The sequence below is a fragment of the Globicephala melas genome, chromosome 11 (genome assembly GCF_963455315.2).
Source record: "Globicephala melas chromosome 11, mGloMel1.2, whole genome shotgun sequence".
Taxonomy (NCBI): domain Eukaryota; kingdom Metazoa; phylum Chordata; class Mammalia; order Artiodactyla; family Delphinidae; genus Globicephala; species Globicephala melas.
In genome coordinates, this window is record NC_083324.2 from 60,906,909 (window position 1) to 60,930,446 (window position 23,538).

At 35.1% G+C, this 23,538-nt stretch overlaps 1 protein-coding gene across 3 annotated transcripts in view; it reads left to right on the top strand.

Moving 5' to 3' along the window:
- The window catches only part of HMGCLL1 (3-hydroxy-3-methylglutaryl-CoA lyase like 1), a 144,320-nt gene that overhangs the window by 69,596 nt on the left and 51,186 nt on the right, over positions 1–23,538 (top strand). For all 3 annotated transcript variants that reach the window (XM_060307579.1, XM_030840994.2, XM_060307580.2), the window contains 3 exons: positions 665–813; positions 11,453–11,516; positions 15,559–15,747. In XM_060307579.1, the coding sequence (XP_060163562.1) occupies positions 665–813; positions 11,453–11,516; positions 15,559–15,747 (402 nt within the window). The remainder of the gene's footprint in view (positions 1–664; positions 814–11,452; positions 11,517–15,558; positions 15,748–23,538) is intronic.

Here is a 23,538-nt window from a genome sequence, read left to right on the forward strand (position 1 = left end):
GCTTGACGTTGAAAACAAGCACTGGGAAGCCTGGAGGGAGGAGAGAAGATGGCCAAAGGGGCAAAAGGGAGAATTGATTAGGTCGACATTTTGGATTTGAAGACTTGCAAGAGGATTAAGGTCTTAAGACACGCAAGAGTTTGGTTGTCACAGTCAAGGTATGAAACAGTGGAAGTGAGGTTAAGAGATAGGGAGAAAATTTGGAGCAAAATCTAAATGATGACTTGGAAAAATATTTTTCTGTTGGATGGTAAGAAGAGAAGAAAAGCAGAAAGCATTTACTAGCCTCAATTTTAATAATTAAGTAAAAATAAAGTTTTCCATAGATATCAAGAGATTTCATTGTGGTGCTAGTATTTTCCATAATTACGGTTAAAATATTGCTGAGGATAACTTTTAGGAAAGGCAAAATTAAATTGGAACAGCATCATTGTATATTCTGTGATTTATGAGTGTTGTAGTTTGTGGAATTATTGTGCTATCATAAAATATTTTTACATTTCAAAAGTGCGTATGCAGCAAGTTGAGAAAAATCTAATTTAAAATTTTAAGCAGAATGTTAAAGAATTCAAGTATTCGTTTATAGGGTAGTTAACATTGCTTCTGCTGCTCTTGTTTATGTTTTTGGAATTACTAGCTTTGGCCTTTGATTTGTATTTTTCAGGTTGCTGCTGGAGCCACTGAGATCTCCGTTTTTGGTGCTGCCTCTGAACCCTTTAGCAAGAAGAATATTAACTGTGCTATTGAAGAAAGTATGGAGAAGTTTGAGGAGGTCGTTAAGTCTGCAAGACACATGAATATTCCAACACGAGGGTACTTATGAAATCCCACAAATTCTATTTAGTTCATTAACATCAACTGTTAAAGCTCTTTATGAACTATCTAGACATTGTTTTATGACATATAATAATATACATAGGGTATCTTATTTATACCCTGATCTTATGTGATCAGGGCCATGATTATATACTTATAATAACTTAATAACTTAATAACTACCTCATTAATATCAGCTGATAATCTATGAGGGCGTATCTAGCCCTTATGTTGTCATGCATTTGAGGTCAGAGGGACCAACATCGCAACTGACATTGTTACTCATTTTATTAATTCCAAATTATCCAAATGCAGCCATTTTTGGATCTCAGCCTAGTGTAAACGGATAGATTGTTATGAACTCATAGTAGCATTTGGAAAGGAATCATCTAATGTGGTTTCCAAATTTTTAAATTTTTTAAAGAACCATGCTTTTTCTTCAAAGAATATATTGTACAGAAATTCAATAGATTATGTAAAATGTAAAATTGAGAACTGCACTGGGGCGCTGGGCCCATCATTCCACCCATTCAGCCTCCCCTTAACAGCTGACTTCCAGGTTTTCTCTGTGTGACCCCCAAAGCAAAATTATTTGGGAAAGGAGAAGAGAGAGGAAACTGGTTTGGTTCTTGTCTGCTTCCAGGACAGCAGGGGAGCATCTAGTGCAAACAGGCTCTATACTCAGGCCCATGTCTGTGAAATGTATAATAAATTCGCTTTACTTAAGAAAGAAGTTGTTTCTCAGACATTAGTTAATTTTCTATTTTTATAATTATGGAGATATGATAAACATGCTGTATCATCTTCATAAATTAAAATGCATAGTGTTTGTAACAGAAGGCTGAGTGCTGTCACTGGGCTTAGATGCCGGTTGTATTCCCTATGGTTGAAGTAAGCAAAGTTCATAGTGGCAAGAAAGATTCAGTCATTAATAAGAAAGACAAGTGGATCCAATTTGGAGTGACTGGATTAGAAAAGGATTGGAATTCAACCAAGGTCATTTGGAGAGCAAGTAGAATTAGATTACACCATAGTTAGCTATCTTGTTGGTTTGCTTCCTTTTTTTTTAACTTATTTTTCCTTTCTCCTTAATAAATTTCCAACATGACTTTTTAAATATATAAAGATATTTTTTGTAACTGACATGCATACATAACATTCAGAGGGCGTGCAAGAATGTTTAAAAACCAAGATAATGTATTTCCATAGACAGAAAATAAAAGATGTCTGTTCTTAAGGCAAAAATTACATAACCACCATCAAAAAGGAGAGATGTCCTTTAAGTTTCTAAATTCAAGCATACATAAGTTGCTTTGTCTCTCTTCCCTCTAAAGGAAAGGAAAAAATGAAGATGCTGTTCTTCTATTTCAATTTATGTTTAAATGTGGAGTAAAGTAATTCACATTGGAAAGTTGAAAAAACACAAAACTCTAAGAAGTCAGGTACATGTAAGCTTATGCTTCAAATGGGAAGTGTTTTTTTTTTAAATGTTGAAAGATGGATGTGAAAAAATTATATAATAACAAATTTTATCATTTTAGTTTTTATGAAATAGAATAGGTAACTTAATAAGGCTAATAGAAACCCTAACTCCCCTTTAATACTGATTGCTGAACATTTAATATTGTCCTATCAATAAAGAAACTTCTAACCATGCTACAACCTAAGAAGTTTTTCAGGCTTTGATAAGAAGAGTACAGAAGTGCAGACGGACGAGAACTCACCCACAGCCAAATGAAATCAGTGAAAGTACATCAGAGACTTATTGTAGTTATACTGTAGACAGATGTATGTTTTCCAACGCAGAATTCCTTCCTTTGGAGAACAAGCCCTCGATTTTCTGAAACACTAGTCATTTTTAGAACTATGCCTTCGGATGGATGGATATGAGTTCACTATTTGTGCAGTTGAAAATTATCTTCTCTCCCAAACTTTTACAGAGTTTAAATTAGATTTTATTTTCACTGGCAATCTAGATTGTAGGTACTCATTATTAAAAGTCATAGGTCATTGGTACTCATTTAAGGGAAAGAGCCATGCTCAACTAGTTGAACCTGAAGTAGATGCTCCAGCCAGTGTTACTATGGCAACAGCTGCATCAACATGGACCATCACCGAGAAAATGTATATCGCCAGCTGCTGTCAGATTTAAAGGCCATGAGGCAGGACACATTTTATAAAGGCTCACTAAAGCCATTTAAGCTTCTATAAAAACAGTAAAGTTTCATATGTTCTAAATAGCAGCTTTTATTAAAATTATGAAGGCTATTGTTTGTTTCCTCCCCTCCCAGAAACACACACATACATATGCCTATGTACACGTTTTTATACATGCTCTGAACTTTATGTAACATATGGGACACATTGGGGAAAGACATGGTGCCAGATCGTTGACATAAAATGCAGAGTCAGCTAACTACTGCTGCACATACAGTGTATGTTAGAGAGCAATGAAATGTCTACAATTTGGACTTCATTCTTTAATGTGTATTTCACATATGTTTAAAAAATGTAGGTTATTTTTCTCTTATTTGTTTAACTTTTAAAACATTAAAAAGACAGAGAAAAATAGAAGCCTGTTATAAATTTAATCACTTTCTTTCCTTTTATCAATGGCATTTATTGAAAGAATTATCCCTTGGTTTGTCAAAATCTGTTTAAAATTGAAATCCCTCTGATATGAAGTAGTGTTCTCATCTATCATATAAGGCATTCAGATTTTTTTTTCTTCTTTTTTTGTTGTTTAATTTTTAAATTTAAGTTTATTTATTTTTTTATACAGCAGGTCCTTATTAGTCATCAATTTTATACACATCAGTGTATACATGTCAATCCCAATTCCCCAATTCAGGCATTCAGGTTTTATTCCTTTTTGTTTGAAGTGAGTTTCAGCTTCTCTTTAATGACATCACAAGAATCACATGCTCACTCTTCTTGTGAAAATATTAATTTAGAAAGGAAACTATCTCTAAGGTGCCTTATTCATTTCATTATTAGATGCTTATAAACATGTTATAAATTCACAAAGTCAGCAGGTGTGCATATCAAAGCAATGTGCTTTTACATGATAACATCTTAGGCCTCTTCTATAAAATGGCCTAGAATGATCTGATCCATGATTAACTTCCTGAAAGTCTGAGCCTACTGAATGTTGAAAGAAGTCAACTGATAACATTTTTAGGAGCCAAACAAAATTATTCACCCACTGTTAAAAAAAATACAAATTGCAAAAATATTTCACCATGAACTGTCAATGCTGAATTTATTCTCAAATTCCCAGAAAAAGTAGACATACAAAATAATGAGAAGGAAGAATAAAAAGCAAATTAGCGATTAAACTAATATAGACAGCCACAGATAACATTTAGGTATGGAAAAACAAAGACAGTTTTAGGATGCGATAATGTTTTACAATATGATTAATATTGCAATGTGATTAATATTAATAGATATTTTGGAGGAGACAAGGAACCAGGGTTTCATAGAACCATAATGAGTCTAAGGTGCATATTTTATATAGCTCTTCACCTACTGTCACCTTCATCACCTACTTTCTTCTTATACAAAACCAATGAAAACCCAATCGGTTTTTAAATGCTTCTGAATAAAATAAAAATAAAATAAAATTCTGTATCATTTATATCAGTGACCAATTTCTTTGAGGAAAGACCCTCAATGTTAGGAAATTCTTCCTGTGCTTAGTTATTTTTGACTGGTTGCCTAACTCTATATAATTTCTAGCCTTTAAAATGGCAACCATTTCTAACAGCTGTGAAGTCAGGGCTCAGTGTTCTTTCTCAAAATGGTCAGCTTTCACTGGATTTCCCTTGGAGAGAGAATTTGTAACTCAACACGTTTCTTCAAGAATTAGCAGCCTACTTGTTTGTTAGCCAAACCATCTAGGTCGTGTGAACATGTATTTTCTATCCTTCCCCTGCCTCATGCAAAATGTCATTATAGATCCTGATCCTGAAATAGCAGCCTTCTTGAGTAAGATAATGAGCCTCCTTGTTTAGGGCTTAGTGTTTTAAATACACAGTGACTGGCAGGCAGTGCTTCTCATTGATGAAGCAAATGTGTTCCATCAGGTAATCTATCCCAGTGGAACTCACTTGCATATATGGCACCATCTTCCTATAAGTGGACAGTTTATTGGTCAAAGTTTCTTTCCAATTTCTACTGTTAAACTGAAGCCTTTGCATTGGTGTGGAAGAGCAATTCAAATCATCATCTACCAAAATATGTCACATGAAACTCTAATAGTGAGACATCTGTTAAAACTATTTTCTTTTGTACATATGTTTTGTTTGAGTTCAACTTATTTTAGCCTCACATATTATTCTGTCACGGCTGTCTGCCAGATAACACATACCCAGCTACAGTTAATATGTGTAAGTTGTGTTTGTGAAGTCACATCTAAATAGCCTTCATGTACAGCTTTTGAGCAAAGAATGTGTTTTGTCATTTCTCGTGAAATTTGCATTTTAGAGCAAAAGGAGAATTTTAGCAGAATTGCTTTTTGAGACCAAGGGAAGGTCATTATTTCTTATATCATCCACAGAGATAAGTGCATCATAGGCTCTCAACTTTATTTATAAGTGGCTTGTTAATAATGCAATGCTATTTTATATTGTTTGTAGGTTGATATATTCTTCATGGGTTCATCAAACTTGTTCCTATATTTAAATGTCTTAATTACCTTTAATTGACATTACATGTCATCTCATCTCATCACCCTTGGCATTGTTTTTCTCTTCTGAGGATAGCAGTGGTTGACTACACTCCAAGTGTTTCTGATATTTATTGAAGGCTTTTACTCAATCTTTTGGTTCCTTTATGTCAGGATGATTTGAGGAACATGGGCTAATTGTGGGAAGGTAGACCTGAGTAAGGCCTAACTGTAGGTTATTTTTCATGTTTCAGTTCTGCTAGGTAAAGTTGTTAAAAACTTGAATGCTTCTGTTTTATCTTTTATCATGATTTTGCATAATATTGATAAATGGCCTCAGCAAGCACAAATAAAACAACTCACATTTCTATCCAGAGTTTATTGTAATTTTAGTGCAATTGGCTTTAATATGGTTGGTGATTCCTGTATTACCCTGTCATCCTACGTAATGTTTAAAACATGGTTCCAAGTCTGAACTCCCAAATATGTGCTGTCATCTCTGACTACAGAATTTAGAATGTTAAGAACATGAATCTGGCTATACGTTGATTGTAAAGATTAGGAATTTCATAGGAAATTATTCAGAAGGTTAAAATGACATCTTTACTAAGATATTTTTGCATTAATTCGTTCAAGAAATATTGTTTTATATAGTGTGCTCTCTTATGATGCTATGTGTAATAATGAAAATGAAAAAAAGCCTAACTTCGAAGAGTTCCCAGCAGACTGGGGAAGTAATATGTATAGAGATAATTATTATATGGTCAAAAAAGCCAAGTACTTTAAGAGACATGCAGATAAATCCTATGAAAGTTCAAATTAAGACTGTATTAAATTTCTCTGGAGTTATTTGTAGAAGCCTTCATGGAGGTGTCAATAAAGTGAAATCATTAAAAATGGGTAAAAATGTGGAAACATAATCAGAAATGATGGCCTCCTCAGGCAGGGTAGGAAATCTACAAAGAGCAAAGGCATAGTGAAGAGAAATCTCCAGAAATGTTTGGATAAGAGGGAGAAGTTTATATTTACTGTAATAAGAGCTTTTGAGGCCGTGAAATGCAAGAGAGGCAGAAAGATGAGGCTTCACAAATTGCTGAATTTGAATATCAAGTTTATTCAGTAGACAATGGCAAGCCATTAAGGATTTTCAGAGTGTAAAAATATGCTCTAGGAATATTATTTTGGCAACAGATATTGGAGTGCAAATGAGGGAGTGGTGTGAGACTAGAGGCAAGGAGGGCACTTAGGTGACGTCTGTGACCATCCTGGGGAGGGGCTTGGGTACTCTTCTGTCCATGTGGGCTGGCGCTGGCAGAGCTCATATGCTCTAGAGCCTGGAGGGAAGAACCAGCCAATGCTGGTTAATGAACGTGTTCTCAAAGCTGACCTTCAAGTGATTTAGTGGCTGAAAATGACTGTATCTTTTTTTTTTAATGGCAAATGTGGGGAAAACAGGAATGAGCATCATTTTGGATCTATTGAGCTTCATATGCCATGTGAATGTGTCAAGCAATCGATTTGTAATGTTCATAAGAATATTGGGAATTTGTTCCTGGAAGAGAGACTATAGGGGACTGAGCTGATACAGAAACTCCCTTTTCTGTTCCCATTACAGACACATAAATATAACAACTTGTAAAACATATAGCCAAGCTCAGAAAAGAAAAGAAAGTCCTCAGATTTCATCAAAGAAAGTGTGGTAAGGATGCAGGCTGATGCCACTAACACACGGGGGTATCTATTCCAGATATAATCCCTGGTGGCTTGGAAATGGGATTTTAAAATCTATATGGGAAAAGATAGGTGTTCTTCTAAGACTGGATTTGGAACTGAGTGTTCTTGGAGCCTGGAAGCACTTCCTTGCCAGTGCAAAGTCACTGAAATACGTGCCAGTGTTATGGGTTGTGGATTTATGACATATGAGTATTGTGGAAACCCAAATTGAGAAATGAAGGTAGGCATTTGCCTGGGAACTGGTAAAGTCTGCAAGGCAAGAGAAAAAGGAAATTAAATATCCTTTATAGGGACATTAAAATAACTCAGGACTGTCACTTCAGGACCTTCTACAGAAACTGAAATCACCATGAAAAGGCACTAATGGTAAAAATTACAGGCCACATGAGGAAACAAACTATCCTAAGAAAAATAAGCAGAAGAAAAAGAAAAAGCAGGAGAATTTTCACTGAAAAGAAGGACATAGAATAATTTGAAAAGGATATTGTAAATTAATGCTTAACCTATTTATAAAGGCAAAGGAAGAACATAATAAAAGAACAGGTCTTTATGGAAAAACGAATGAAGATTTAAGGAAAAGAAATGGAGATGAAAAATACATGTGTTAAATAAAAACAATAATTGCATTGAACAGCAGATTACAGTTGAAGAGAGGATTAATGGTCTGGAAGTAGAATTTGAGGAAACTTCAATCATGAAACACAGAAAGATAAAAGAAATTTTGAAAGTGAAATTAAGAGAGAATGCCTAATAGAATTCCCAGAAGGAGAAAACAGGGAAAATAGATATTTTGATGAACTAGTACTTTGATGATTTTCTAGAAGAGAAAAAAGTATTAATGTTAATATTGAAGAAGTATAACAAGTCCTGACATACTCATTATAAAATGTAGAATATTAGGTATAAACAGATAATCCTAAAGCAGTAGAGAAAAAATTACTATAAAAATAAAGGAATTATCATTAGACAAAAAAATTCTCATCAGCAAAAACTGAGATGAGAAATAGTGAAATAATATGTTCAAAATGGCAAAAAAAAAAACCCTGTCAACCTAGAGTTCCATACCTAGCCAAACTATTACACATTGATAAAAGTGAAATAAAACCATTTGTTGACAAAGTAGTCTGCAAAAGTCTATCCTTGCTGAAAAAATTACTAAAGGCTGTAGTTCAATAAAATGGACATTGAGCCAGAAGGAAGGAATGAAAAGAAAAAAGAAATGGAGAGGTTGCAGGTCAGGGCTTCAGCAGAGTAGAAACTATTTGGAATAGGTCTATAAGAAATCAACTACCAGCCAATTCAATATGGATAAATGTCGTGAATGCTGTGGGTCCAATCAAAGATAGATGCTGTGGGGTAGCAGTGAGGAAATCCCTGAGATTAGATACTCTCATGGCTGTGTAACATCACTTTTACATAAGGGTGTCAATCCAACAATCCAGGTGAGGAAGTATTGCTAATAGTTGAGTGGTTTTCAATTTTGGCAGCTTAATAGAACTTTGAAAATTATTTTAAAATAATTAGTGGTTAGATTCTATTCCCTGAGTTTCTGATTTAATTGGTTTGGAGTGTGTCCTACCCACCAGTGTCTGTTTTGTTTTTTAAGCTCCCTAGGTGATTCTGTACAGTCAAGATTGAGAAGCATTGTAATAGATTGTCAGAGAAGTGCAGAGGTCTAGAAACTGACTTCTGCCACCAGTCAAAGCAGACGTGGTAGCCTATTCTCATCACGAGGGAGGCCATTTCACACTCACAAAAATCCCTCACTTTTTACAAGTGGTTGGCAAATTTTTTGTGTAAAGAGCCAGATAGTAATATTTTAGGTTTTGTGGGTCAGATGGTCTTTGATGCAACTACTATTCTGCTGCTATAATGCAAAATATCCACGGAATATAGGTAAACAGATGGGCATGGCTTTGTTCCAATAAAATTTTTATTTGCAAAAGAGCCATGAGCAGGATTTGGCCTCTGGGACTTAGCTTGCCAACCTCTGTTTTCGAGTGTTAAAATAGTTAATGAGCACAGTTAAGAACCATTGCATTCACTTTGCAGAAAGTAGCCCCACATGTGAATAGGTTAAAGAAGAGTGGAGAAGAACATAAGAAGATAACATGCAATGGAGAATGAAGAACAGGCCAACCATAGACCAGGGAAGGACTCAGAGGGAAAACTCTAGTGAGTGAAAATGCACATGGAGAGAGTTAGGGTCATGGCATAAAGGGGCAGCTATAGCCAGGTTGTTACTTTTCAGTTAAGAGAATGCTAGAGAGGTTTGTTTGTTTTATATTGTCTTACATTTGTTGGGTTTCTTTTGCTTGTTTTTGCATTTAGAGGGATTGCATGTAAATGAATAGCTTGGACTTTCTTTCTAATCACATCTAGATATTTGGGGTTCAGAATAAATGTACTTCTCTTTTCAACACATTATCATCATTGTACCTGAATTGATAGATAGCTAGTGGGAAGCAGCCACATAGCACAGGGAGATCAGCTCGGTGCTTTGTGATCACTTAGAGGGCTGGGAAAGGGAGGGTGAGAGGGAGGGAGATGCAAGAGGGAAGAGATATGGAAACATATGTATATGTGTAACTGATTCACTTTGTTATAAAGCAGAAACTAACACACCATTGTAAAGCAATTATACTCCAATAAAGATATTAAAAAAAAAATCCTTTTTCATCCCTTGCCACCTTCTCCAGTACTATGTTCACATAAGAACATTTTCTTTTCTGCATATCTTGAGTAAATTTATAGAAATCATTTGAATATTAAGCTTAAATTATAGTGATTGAAAGAGCAGAGAGATGGGTTTCCTGTCCAGCATAGGTTTTCAAATTTTACTTGACTTTATCCTCTTTTTCTCCTTCTCTGTCCTCATAACTGCTTGCCCGGCTTATGGAGCTGCTTAGTTATTTTAATTCCAAAACCCAATTTTTATTCACATTTTAATACTTTTGAAATTTAGTTATATCTTTAAGATCAATGAATATGTATTGAATTATTGAATCTATATTTCATGTTTTTACCCCAAAACCTTTTGTGAAATTAGTGTATCTTCCAATTGACAGCATTGTTTTTTAAATTGAGGTATAGTTGATTTATAATGTTGTGTTAATTTCTGCTGTACAGCCAAGTGATTCAGTTACACATATATATACATTCAATCAAGGAAACATGGGATCATCTTTGTTCATGTTTTTGCCTCCATCTTTGGTACCCACTTCCAGAATTTATGAAGAGTTGCATTTCTGGAAAACAAACCTGATCTTGTCATACGAATGTCTCAAAATAATTTTCAGGGATCTCAAAATTTCAGCTCCATGGCACAGTATTCAAGGGCTTGCTATCTAAAGCCTTTCATATTCTGGCCCAAAGAACACGGTTTCCAGCCTTCTTCCCCACAACCCCTCTCTCCCTCATGTGAATTGCTTCATTCCTGATGATCAGACACATGGTGCATTATTTTAATACAAGTGTTGTAAAATCTCTGAGAAAACTTTAATAAAATGGGATTGGTGTTGAGCTGAAAATAGCTAAAAGAGGCTTTTTTCTAGTTTCATACTTTAAGATGGAAATGTATCATCATCCTTGCAAGAAAGACTTGACTTTTTATATTAAATTGTTGAAGAAGCTTATGGAATATCTTTATTTGGAGTCTTTTAAACATAGACTAGACACTCTTCTGTTGGGGATGATTTTTAGGTACACCCATGAGAGATAAACAAGGTGAACTTTGAGGTTGTGATCAGTTCTGGGAGTTTGGGGGTGATTAATGACTGTATCTACGTGAGGCCAAAACAGCCAGATGGAAATGAAGAGAGAAGTTCAGTTTGTCATCTACGTGCTTTCTATATGATTCCAAAGACCTGGATATTTAACAGTTGAATGTATATACTTATTGAAATAAAACAATATATTTCACTGGTATTTTCTGCTTTGAATGTTCACGTATTGCTATAGTTTAAGCAATCTCACGAGATGAACACTTGTCTTATTCCCATCTGCCATCCAATAACGTATATCAAATTGTAATTATTAGAAAAACTAAAATGTGAGTTAAATTGAAAATGTTTCCAATTGTTTTTGTTTGGTCTGAGAATAATAATGAAGGAATAGAGTAAAATAAATTTTCTTGATGACTCTTTGGCTATTTCTTCATTTTTATAAAATGGAAATTAGGAAACGGCTTATCCACCAGATGCATATTTATATGGCTCTGTATTTTAAATTTAGGTATGTATCCTGTGCCCTGGGCTGTCCATATGAAGGAAACATCACACCGCAGAAAGTAACAGAAGTAAGATATACGCCTGGTTTTCTGGTTCATGGTAAAATGATGTGTATTATTTTAAAAAGTGGGCTGTTTTTCCTAATGTTTTTTGCATTTGCACAACTAGACCAAGAGAACCATGGACTGGGAGGCATTTATTAGATCACTTAGATAATAGTTTTATTTTAACACTAAGGACTTAGATAGTGCCTATTACTGTCCAGAGTTAACATTTGATTCTTATCATATGGGTGTCCAAAGTTTGAGGGAATAAAAACACCTGATTTGTTTTTATGTGAATAGAACATATTGAGCAACCTTTCTACTTTCTATCAGAATTCTGGGGCGGTTTTTGCACATATACTCAAACTTTGCCTTGGTTGCTCAGGTAGTGTCCCTTTGTTGTCGCCTGCGTATTTTGGCATTTGTATCAGAGTATATACTGCTTCCATGTTTTTGTTCCTTTGAGATTCTATAGCTCTTTCTGCTGAGATTCAAGTTGCTATTATTCCAGAGCAATTTTACAGCAATTTATTATAGTCATTAAGGACCTACTTATTGAAGTTCATTTTCTACTTCCTGTTCCTTTTTCTTAATTGATACAAATGAATACAAAATGCTTGTCTTTGAAATTATATTAGACTCAGAAACTCATTTGTATATGAAATAGCATATTCTTGTGCACTGCTGTTAAGGTTAATTTTTATAAGTTTAGGGATGTGGTGCTGAAGCAGTGAAGATGGGATTTTTAGAATATCGAACTTTAGACAGGATAAACTTTCGGTTTGGCTAAAGCAATTCCTGTTTTGTGTATTCATTTGAACTGCAGATGTTTCCAGTGAGAGATATACCATCATCTATTAATTAAGCAAGACAATTGCCCACAGAGGCAGATATATCAATACTATAAAATAATGAAACTTAAATATTTAAAAAATTTTATTGAAGTGTAGTTGATTTACAATGTTGCATTTAATTTCTGCTATACAGCAAAGTTACTCAGTTATGCATATGTATTCTTTTTCATGTTCTTTTCCATATGGTTTATCACAGGATATTGAATATAGTTCCCTGTGCTATACAGTAGGATCTTGTTGTTTATCCATCCTATGTATAACAGTTTGCATCTTTATGAAACTGAAATTTTACAGTCCTTCGCTGGCATGGGACCCTTCTAAGGCTCTGTTATTAATTTGTATTCACAACTATATATCCCTTTTTTAAAAATCAGTTTACTGTTTTTAGTATTTTTTTAATTTTTATTTATTTATTTATTTATTTATTTATTTATTGGCTGTGTTGGGTCTTTGTTGCCACCCACGGGCTTTCTCTAGTTGCAGCGAGCGGGGGCTATTTTTCATTGCGGTGCACGGGTTTCTCATTGCAGTGGCTTCTCTTGTTGCAGAGCACGGGCTCTAGGCATGCGGGCTTCAGTAGCTGCAGCACGCAGGCTCAGTAGTTGGGGCTCACGGGCTCTAGAGCGCAGGATCAGTAGTTGTGGTGTACGGGCTTAGGTGCTCCGCGGCATGTGGGATCTTCCTGGACCAGGGATCGAACCCGTGTCCCCTGAATTGGCAGGTGGATTCTTAACCACTGCGCTCCCAGGGAAGTCCTTATGTATTCTTTTCTTAAAGAACATTTCCAAAATAGTATAACTTCAGACTCCACAAAACCTGAATCCAACTCTGCCTATACACCCACCCCTTTCTTTTCTTCCTTCTGGCTTGTGCCACCTCTGGACAGACCACACACAGTCTCAGGCTCTGCATTCCTGCTCCATAATATCCAGGGTGTTGCTGAAGAGAATCCTGGAACAGGCAGATTGGAAGCATTAGGAATTCATGACCAGCGACCTTACCTGGTCTTCTCTTCCACACTACCCTGTGTGGAACAACTCCCTGTCTCCTTTCCAAAATGATTCTTGCAGACTGTGTTCCCTCTGTTGAAGCCTCTAGCCCTTCCTGTCGCTTACTCCCCTGTATATGCAACTGCAGAGCCCTTCCCACTGATACTCGAACATGTTCAAGCCTCTTCCATGTGAAAACTTCCCTTCCTTAAGTCAGCATCCCTGGCACTCTTGTAGCCCTTGGATTGCCTTGACCCCACACTTAGGATTTTCCTCCAGCCACTTGAATGGAAGCCTCATTCTTCTCTATGTGGCCATTAAGAAATTCCAGCATTTAATAGAGAGTTTTGAGGAGATTAATTATCTATGTGAGGCCAAAAGCATACAGATGGAAATGAAGAGAGAAAATCAGTTAGTCATCTACATGCTTTCTATGATTCCAAAGACCTGTATATTTAACAGTTGAATGTATGTACCTTTTTAAATAAAGGAGAAGAAAGAGGAGAATCAGTATTATGCTTTTTTTATCCAAGTGTCCATCCAATAATTGTCTCCTACCTGGACTAGGTAGCCCTTCTGAGTTCCCTTCAAACTATTTTTGATGTTGTATTGATACTGCCTTTCTGAAACATAAATCCCATTATGTCACCACTACTCCACATTTGGTCAAGGCTTTCTACTGCTCTTATGATAGACACCTCAACCAAAATCTGAAACCCGGTCAGTTTGCAAGGCTGTGTGTACTGTTTGTACGCTCTGCCCCGGGCCTTCCTCCCCAGCTTTATGGAGCCCCATTCCCCCTTGGTTTTTGCTTTCTTGTCACATCTGTCCTTTGCATCTGACCTTCCCTCCTTTTTTTTTTTCTTTGGCCACACCCTGTGGCATGGGGGATTCTAGTTCCCCCGACCAGTGATTTAACCCGCGCCCCCTGCAGTGGAAGTACGGAACCTCAACCACTGGACCACCAGGGAATTCCCATGACCTTCCTTCCTACTTGGAATCCCCTTAGTATTTGATATTTCAGCTGCCTGAAATTCCACCTGAATGTTCTTCTCACACCCTTCCTCCGCAACCTCTTCGATAAGTTGATGCTGACTTTATCTCAGGCTGTCACTGAGGCCCTTCCTGCTTGACAGATCTAGGTCAATTTCCTTTGCTACATGCCCTTAGAATCCTGTTTCTTTGTTCCAAAATTATTATGTTAGCTGTGTTTACACATTCCTGAGTGGAATTGATTAGGGTCTGTCCTCACTTGACTCCAGATTCCATAATACCTTGAGCCTGGACCCTTAACATCTGCATCCCCATCATATCCCAGCATCTAGGGCAGCACCTGATGTAAAATAAGCACCAAAGACACACATAAGGCATGAGTTAAGGGGTGACCATGTGTCTGATTTTGCACAAAGTGATTTTTATATATTCTCATTTTCACAACCAAACATGTCAACACTCACTTCATCATTATTATTGTGATTTTGAAAAATTAATTAGTAAGGCTTAGAAAACATGCTAAATAATGGTGTTTTATTGTTTGTATTTTACAGAATAGGGGCTGAGGCTTCAAAAGGTTCATCTTCTGCCCAGTATTACATGACTAGCATTTGTGGCAGCTGAGATTTCAATCCAGGCCTGTCTGATTCCAGAAGCCATGTCTTTGTCAACATACCATGCTGCCCTCATTAAAATTCATATTGCTCTTTGAAAGTAACATTAGTTATTTGGCTTGAAGGGAGCACAAAGTTTACCAAACTCAAGAGCATCTATTTATGAGCTAGAAAATTTAAGCCAAAAATATCAAGTGTCTGTACCGATTACAAAGCTACTTGATTGACATCTCTTGACCGCCTTGAGAAATACTAGTTCCAAAGTAAATCTGTGATGCTTCTGTTTGATTAAAGGGCTGAGAAAATAAGCCTCCCATAAATGAAATTGTAGCTTATACTTTCATAAATGAACATGTAGCTACTTAGATAGATACGATTCTGAGGCAAACTTGAATATTAGAGAAAGATAACTACAGGAATGTCATTCAAAGTTTTATATAATGCTTGGGATTTAATGAGCAAGGAAAAGGACTAGAAAACTAAAATATGCATTTTCCATGGATATGCAAGTTATCTTAGTTGTGATGTTTACTTCTAGATGATCTTTGCTAAGGAACAACAGGGTTTGAGTGTGTTCATTTCCATTGTTTTACTAGCTTGTCACTTTTCTTGATAGGTGTCTAAGAGATTGTATGGCATGGGCTGTTACGAGATTTCCCTGGGAGACACAATTGGAGTGGGAACTCCAGGAAGCATGAAGAGGATGTTGGAAAGTGTCATGAAAGAAATCCCACCCAGGGCTCTTGCTGTTCACTGTCATGACACATACGGACAAGCCTTAGCAAATATCCTTACGGCCCTTCAGGTATTTTGTATTATTTGTGTGTATGTATAAAGATGTGTACACTTATTTGCCATATAAACATATTAAGAGCTTTAGTGAGACAGTATTTATAAATTGCTATGAATATAACATTTTTTTTTTGAGATTCAAGTGTTGATACTTATTGGGCATCCACAGTGTTCCAAGCCCTTTGTTCACCTCTTCCATGTACGTTATTTCATTTTACCCTCACAGCAACCTTTGCAGTATACATAGCATTAACCTGTTACGTATCAGGAAACAGGATTTGGAGGTTACGTGACCTGCCCAAGATCACACAGCTACAAAGTGCTGGAGTTGAGACCAGAGACTGGGGCTTCCGACTCCATGCCAAGCCTTCTCTCCTAGTTTCCTAACATGCTGACCCAGTAAGAAATTGTTATTGTAGAAGTATACATTAATCGAGCCATTGTTTGAACGCTGTGGTTAGGTTTAGAATGAAGGGAGAACATTGAATAGCTGTAACTTGGTTGGTAGAAAACTAGAAGGGAGGCAGTGTGACATGACAGAAGAAAAGCTAGATTAAAAATCAAGAGACATTTAAACAGTACCTGACACATGACGTGCACTCAGGAAATATTTGTAAATTGCCCATGCTTTTCAGGGCAATGATGTCTCTTATTAGTGTTCATTTGATTTGATAAAATCCCTGAATTTGTTCTTTTTAAAAGTATTAATCTTCTCAGAGCTATGTCTGCTTTTTTCAACTCCCACTTGCTCTCAGCCTGAAAAGTTGATAGATTGAAAAATGATGGCATTTTTGAGGAGTGCAAAGCACGGAGATAGTAGCGTGTACTGTTGTAATCATGTAACTTATGCTCTTTTGGATAATTTGGTGCTCTGTGATGAGGAGGTGTGCTGAAATACAGACTATTTTGTTTAAGATGTCTTCTTGATGTTGGCAAGCATTCTTTTGAAAGAACCCCTGGTTTTTATCAAGTATATTCTGATCAAAATCAAGAGAGCTAGAAAGTTGGAGGATTAAGAGTTGCTTATTACATTCTAATGATACCTCAGTTCTTTTTAATGTATTTATTGAAAGGAGTAGATATAAATTGCATTTTAAGGTATTTATTTTTAAATTGATGTTATTTCTTAAACTCGGATAAAAATAGATTCACTGGATGTTCTTCGAACCCAAGATTTTGACAACTAAAGATAAGAGTGTCTGAAAGCTTTTTGGTGAGGCTGAAAATCAATACATAAAGCTTAATGTCATCATCCTGCAGTGCACAGTTGTTTGGCAGAAGTTAAAAAAACCTGTGACTATCAAGCCCCACAAGGGCTTATTTGGACTTTGTAACATATGTGCACAAATCCTTATTTGTCCTCTGGAAACAGGCAAGGAACATTGTATTGAATTAGAAGAAAAAATGATATCCCATGGACTTTGGGGCGTTTTGACAATTTTCCTTCTCTATTCTAGTTTCTAAAACAATAGAGAACTAGGCATCACTTCAGGAGGATTCTGTGTTCAGCTGCAACTGTAACTTATTAAGTGTTCCTCACCAGCAAGTTCCTGGAGAGGTCTGTGTGTGTGTCTGTGTGTGTGTGTCTGTGCATCTCTCTCATTTCTCATATGGATATATCCTCTAGACGGTAACACTTGAGTCATGTTTTATTCATGTAGCATATTTATTATATAATGAGTGATAGTTTCGGGTTTTGGGATCCAGGGCTATAGTGCACATTCTGGGAACCCAAAGATCTGATTCTGGAAACTTTCTGCCTGTTGAAAATGCCCCACTGCAAAATATTGCTGTTACCCCATTGTGATTGTGACGGTTAAGGCTGTCTGAGAAAGTAAGATTTAAAATCAGATATAAAGAATGAGAAGAAAGGAACCTCAATAAGGGGTGTGTGTGTGTGTGTGTGTGTGTGTGTGTGTGCGCGCATGCGTTTGTGTGTGTGTATGGGCATCAATGTGTGAAAAGAATGTTCAAGCACATGAAACACCACTCGGGCAAAAGGCCTTGGAGAGGGAAGAGCATGTCCTAGGAGCTGAAAGACGACTATTGTATTCAGAGGGGAACCTGAGCTTTATAACATTCGCTGAATTAGATGAACTGCAGAGTCTCCATTTACAAAGAGATGCGGACTGCAATTCTGGGGCATTTGCCCATCCATACTGTAACAGCAGTACGGGGTGGGGACAGGAAAGGACCTTGGGCCCAAGCAAGATGGGGAGCACAGGCCAGAACCTGTATAAGGCTGAGGCCCCTCACCCCGCAAAAAAAAACAACCACACCTTCAGTCAAAAAGGGTGAACCAGCAAAAACCACCTAACAACGGGAGAAGGCAGCAAGGATATTTATTCTAATGGCTTTGGCTATGGGTGAAGGAGAAATAGACAAGCCCCCTTTATATGTCATGACTATTTGTTGACCTGTTGTGAGTTTAGGGTTGAAATTCACATTGCTTGCAGAATGTGAAAGACTCAAGCAGGCAAATTATTTTCAAATGGGTGTGAATTAGTAGCACCTACAGATGTCAGGAAGAATATAAATCTTTTCAGAAGGAACATATCTTCAATTTAAGCTGAATTATTTGGGGTGTGTGTGTGTGTATGTGTCTATGTGTGTATGTGTATGTGTGTGTGTTTATGTCTCTCTGTGTGTGTATGTATGCCTGTGTGTGTCTCTGTGTGTGCATGTGTATATGCATATGTGCGTATGCATGTGTGTGTACATGTATATGTGTATTTGTGTGTATGTGTCTATGTGTATCTGTATGTCTAGGTGTGTATGTGTGTGTGTATGTCTGTCAGGGGAAGGGTCGATATTTTGCTCTTTGGCATCTCTTGTGCTCTTTGGCACAAGTTAGCAGGAAACGTGTCCACAAGTATCTGTCATTGTGTTTTCTGTTCTTTTACTATGTGCACAAGCTCTAAGCATGTACGTGAGGTGGGAGGGCAGAAGGGAGGCGAGGGGCCTGGGAAAGTGCACTTGGAGCGTGGTGGTATTGCATTGCCCAGACCTTGACGTGTAGTGGCAGTGTAAGTGGGTGGAGGAGAGGGTAAGAGCAGCTTGTGTAAGAAGCAATATGCAGCCCGAGTGCCCAGTTTAAATGAACAATTTAACGTTGGAGTTGTAGAGTTTGTGTTTGCTGCCATCCACTTTCAAACAGTTTCATCCACTTTCATCCAGTTTGATAAGCCAGTGCCAGTGTAAGAAAAAATATACACTTCTGCTCTCTTTGAAACTGTGTGTAGCTGAGACAGTCTGTAAATGTTTGGGGAGGTGTATGCTCACACAGACAGCGGAGCATTGTCTTGGAATGTCTTTGCAGACATATGTGTACTGGTTGGTCCCTGGCAACGCTGAGTGAGGCAGAGTCCTCCAGGGCCCTTCCCAATAAAAGCAGCAGCAACAACAAAATAACCAGGATTACCCTGAGCAGAGGAGAAAAAATGTCTTAGGAAAAAAATAAAAACAAAAACCAAAACCAAACCTGTCAGTGTTTAAGTAGAAGGGAAATCAGAGAAAGTCCCACTTGGTTATGAACTAGGCTAACTCTGGCTTCAGGAAGCAGTGGCCATACTTCATTCTTTAAAATGGAATCTTTGAAGTGGCTTCTAGTCAGATTGCTGGTGCATGTGGAGTGGATATCATTTGTTTTAATTTAGGGGTTAGGAAACAGTTTACAGTGCTCCAAACTGGAAGTTAAAATGATGGCAAGGAGACATGTAGTAGGTGGAAACTTGGCCATGATGGTAGGAAACAAATGAGAGTTATAAATGGAACATCCCCCTCAGTCTGGAAAGCACATACTAATAATGTAATAGAAGGATCATTCTTGGGTTCCCAGGTTTATTGTATTTTTTTTTATTACTTAAACATATGACTTATAGGGCAGTACATGGTTGTATGGGAGTCAAGAATTCATAATTATCAGATATTCCTTACTATAGAGAAATAATTGACACTATAGATTTGAGTGGGGGATATTTATAACCACCCAAACCCAAAAGAGCAAGAAAGTGAGGTGACAAAACGTACAGCATTTCAGTAATGGAAGAAACGTACATGGCCCAATATACTTGTCTTAATTTTTTATGTAAAAATTGAGTCTCACCCTTTTGCATATTCCCAAGTACCTAAGTAAAACACCAGTGAACAAATTACTTAATCTACTTAACACTAAACAATTGCACAGTCTCTGTTTTTCTTCACTCAAATGATCTGAGTCTTCATAACTGGGTAAAAACAGAGTAAAACAAATGAGTTCCAATATCACAAGTAACAGTACTCCATTAACTGGTAGCAAAGAGAGTAGAACAGGCAATATTTAGCTTTCCCCTAAAGAAATACCGTGTGCCTTTTTCTTCTCTTACATTTAATAGACATTTAGCTAATGTGTCTTTCCTCATGATGTTTTCCATATGTTTAGTATTCTCTTTTAGAAGAACCAAATCATTTACCTAATTTTTACAACAAAGCATTCATTTCTTTATACTGACTCCTGCTAAACCACATTTAAATGCTACCAAACAATTTCCTCATGTAATTTGTTTTTGAGGTTCTCAAAGAAAATTTTTAGAATTCCAAATTCTCTTCTCAATTCTATACCTATAGAATGTGTACAATGATGTCTATGTCCTCAGATTTTACAAAACTGAGATGAGGTGCAGAGTTTCTAGAACATTTGTCTTGGTGACTGCATTTGGTTGATACCTCATACTATTACCGTCATTACAGTTAAAACTATTACTACTGCTGATATACTAATAGCAATAATATTATAACCTTTATTACTCAAGGAGCCGGAGGCATTAAAGCATTGCTTTGCAAATGTGTAAATTTGTAAATACATGAATTAGATATTATTCATTTATTCAACATCTATTAAAGAGCTAAATAGAAATCAGCAAGCAAGAAAGAAAACAAAAAGTTGAAAACTGGATGCTCCTACATAGGTTTTACGAAATGCATCACTAATTTATTCAACAAATATTCATTTTATCAGACACTGTCTTAGATGTTAGATTCAGATGTAAAATCTCGGAGCAGTCCTGCTGCTGTGGAGAAAAGTGTTTTAGTCTAACTCAGTACCTCCAGAAGCTTTTTGAGTATGAAATAGTATTTTTGTTTTTGTTTGTTTTCTTGCTTGTTTGCTTTTTGCTACACAATTAACTTTCTCCAGGACAGTATTATGTTGAAAATATTCTCAGGTGGGATGAGGTGTAAGTTATCATCAAAAAATAAATAAAAGAGGTAAACTAACACAATATTGTAAATCAACTATACTATCAAGTATTTAAAAACTACTTTTAAGACAAAAATAAGTAAATAAAAGAGAACAGGGAGTCCAGAAGAAGTTTAACACCGTCCAATTTTTGAGTGCTTAAAAACAAGGCTTTGAGCCATAAATGTCAGTAAGAAAAGGTGAAAAAAGTTCCTTTCTATTATTTTTTTTTGCAAGTGGCTGGATTGCTTATATTAGTGATAAAAATGAGAAAATGTGAATAATTTTGTTTTGTTTATCTCCAACATCTTTTTATTAATATAAACTTCTCTCTGATTTTGGCTACAGGTAATCGGTCAGGTTTTTTTTCAGAGATAATATAACTTTTATCTGTTTCTATATACACAGAAGGGGCAGTTAGAAAAAAACTCCTTCTGAGCTAGATGGCATTTTAAACGGGAATTCAAGTAATCAGTGTTTAAAAATAATGCGTGTGAATTTGATTCTAATATGCTAAGTATGAAAGTATTTAATCTTTATGTAGTGAGTTACACTTAGATCATAAGCCTGAAACTCACCGAGAAAGAAGATGCCCCAAACGGCTCTGCCTCTCCCATGGCAATTAATCCATGCTGATCAGTTAGGCAAATCTTACAAAAATTGATCATTGTTGATGGGGATTAGGGCCAGGATATGATATGATTTTTCCTTTGATGTAAGAGGTGGAAATTTCAGAACTCACTACCTTTTCGAGCACCTCTCTAATTCATTCTGTAAATATCTCATCCGATTGTTTTAATCTCGTTTTCAATACCTTATTTCCAATCAAGTACTTGTCACATCTTTCTTAACACATGCGCCTTTAATTTGGAAATCTTGCTCTTTTGCTCTGTTGTTTGTATAGGAACACATTAAGCTTTTTGTTTGTATAGGAACACATTAAGCTTTTTGTTTTTTGAATATCGTTTCACGTTTCTTTTTTCTTATTTTTTTCTCTCACAAAAATATCTATTTACAAGGAAACTTTATGAATATTTATACTCTTGCCCATTAATGTAACATGACCCAGATTTTTTCCTTAAGAATATTGGCTTGAAATTGGTAGTTTTGTATTGAACATAAAGTATTATTCTCATAACTATTTTTTTGGCCTATTGTAACGTAACCAATTCATGGTTATAGGCTCACCACTAATGACAAAAGCAAGTGTGCGTGTATATATAATATATAAAATATATTACATATTATATATTATATTATATAATTATAATAATATAAGATATATATATTAATATACCTATATCATATGTTAGAAATATTAATATATCATATAATGTATAATATATTAATATATTATATAATATTAATGTTTTTATATATAGTATATATTATATACAATATAATGCAATACATAAATATATTATTATATAAATAATATATTGTATAATTATATTAATATAAAATAATCATATATTAATATATTAATTATATTTTATAATATTATATATTACACATAATATTTGATATTTTGTTAAATACAATCAATATTTTATATATGATGAAATATAAATAATATATGTAATGTTTAATATATTATAATATATGAATATATATAATATAATATACAGTGTATAAATGAAATATACTATATAATGTATATTTCACTAACATATATTATATAGTATAAATATATTTTATTAATATTATATTAATAATATTATATTATGGTATAATATAATATATTAAGGTTAAATTATATTAATATATTAATGATATATTAATGTTATATATTATATATATTACATGTATAATGTATAATTGCAGAAAGGTGGTCAAAACGTACCAACGTCCAGTAGTAAGGTAAATAAAGTACTAGGGATGTAATGTACAACATGATGACTATAGTTACCACTGCTGTGGTATATAGTCACATTATTTATTAAATATTATATAATATGTTAATTGTAATATATATTGTATAATATAATGATTATATATTAATATATAATCAAGATTATATATTTATATATTATATTATATTTGTATGTTTTATATAAATATATGTTAATATATTATATATTAATATATATAATAAATATGTTATATATATTATTTAATATTATATATAATATTCCATTATATAATATTATATATGATATTATATATTATATGTACTATTCCATTATATAATATATATAATATATAATACAATATTATATATATTCATATATATATATATAATCTTCTTTATCCATTCATCCATCAATGGACACTTAGATTGTTTCCATGTCTTGACTATTGTAAATAATACTGCAGTGAACATGGAGGTACAAATATCTTTTCAAGATAGTTTTTCATTTCCTTTGGATATATTTTCAGAATTAGAATCCCTTGATCATATGGTAATTCTATTTTTAATTTTTTGAGGAGTCTACATACTGTTTTGTCTAGGATCTGTGCCAGTTTACAAACCCACCAACAGTGCACAAATTTTCCCTTTTCTCCACATCCTCACCAGCATTTGTTATCCCTTCTTTTTGGTGTTAACCACTTTAAAATGCATGAAGTGATATCTCACAGTGATTTTTA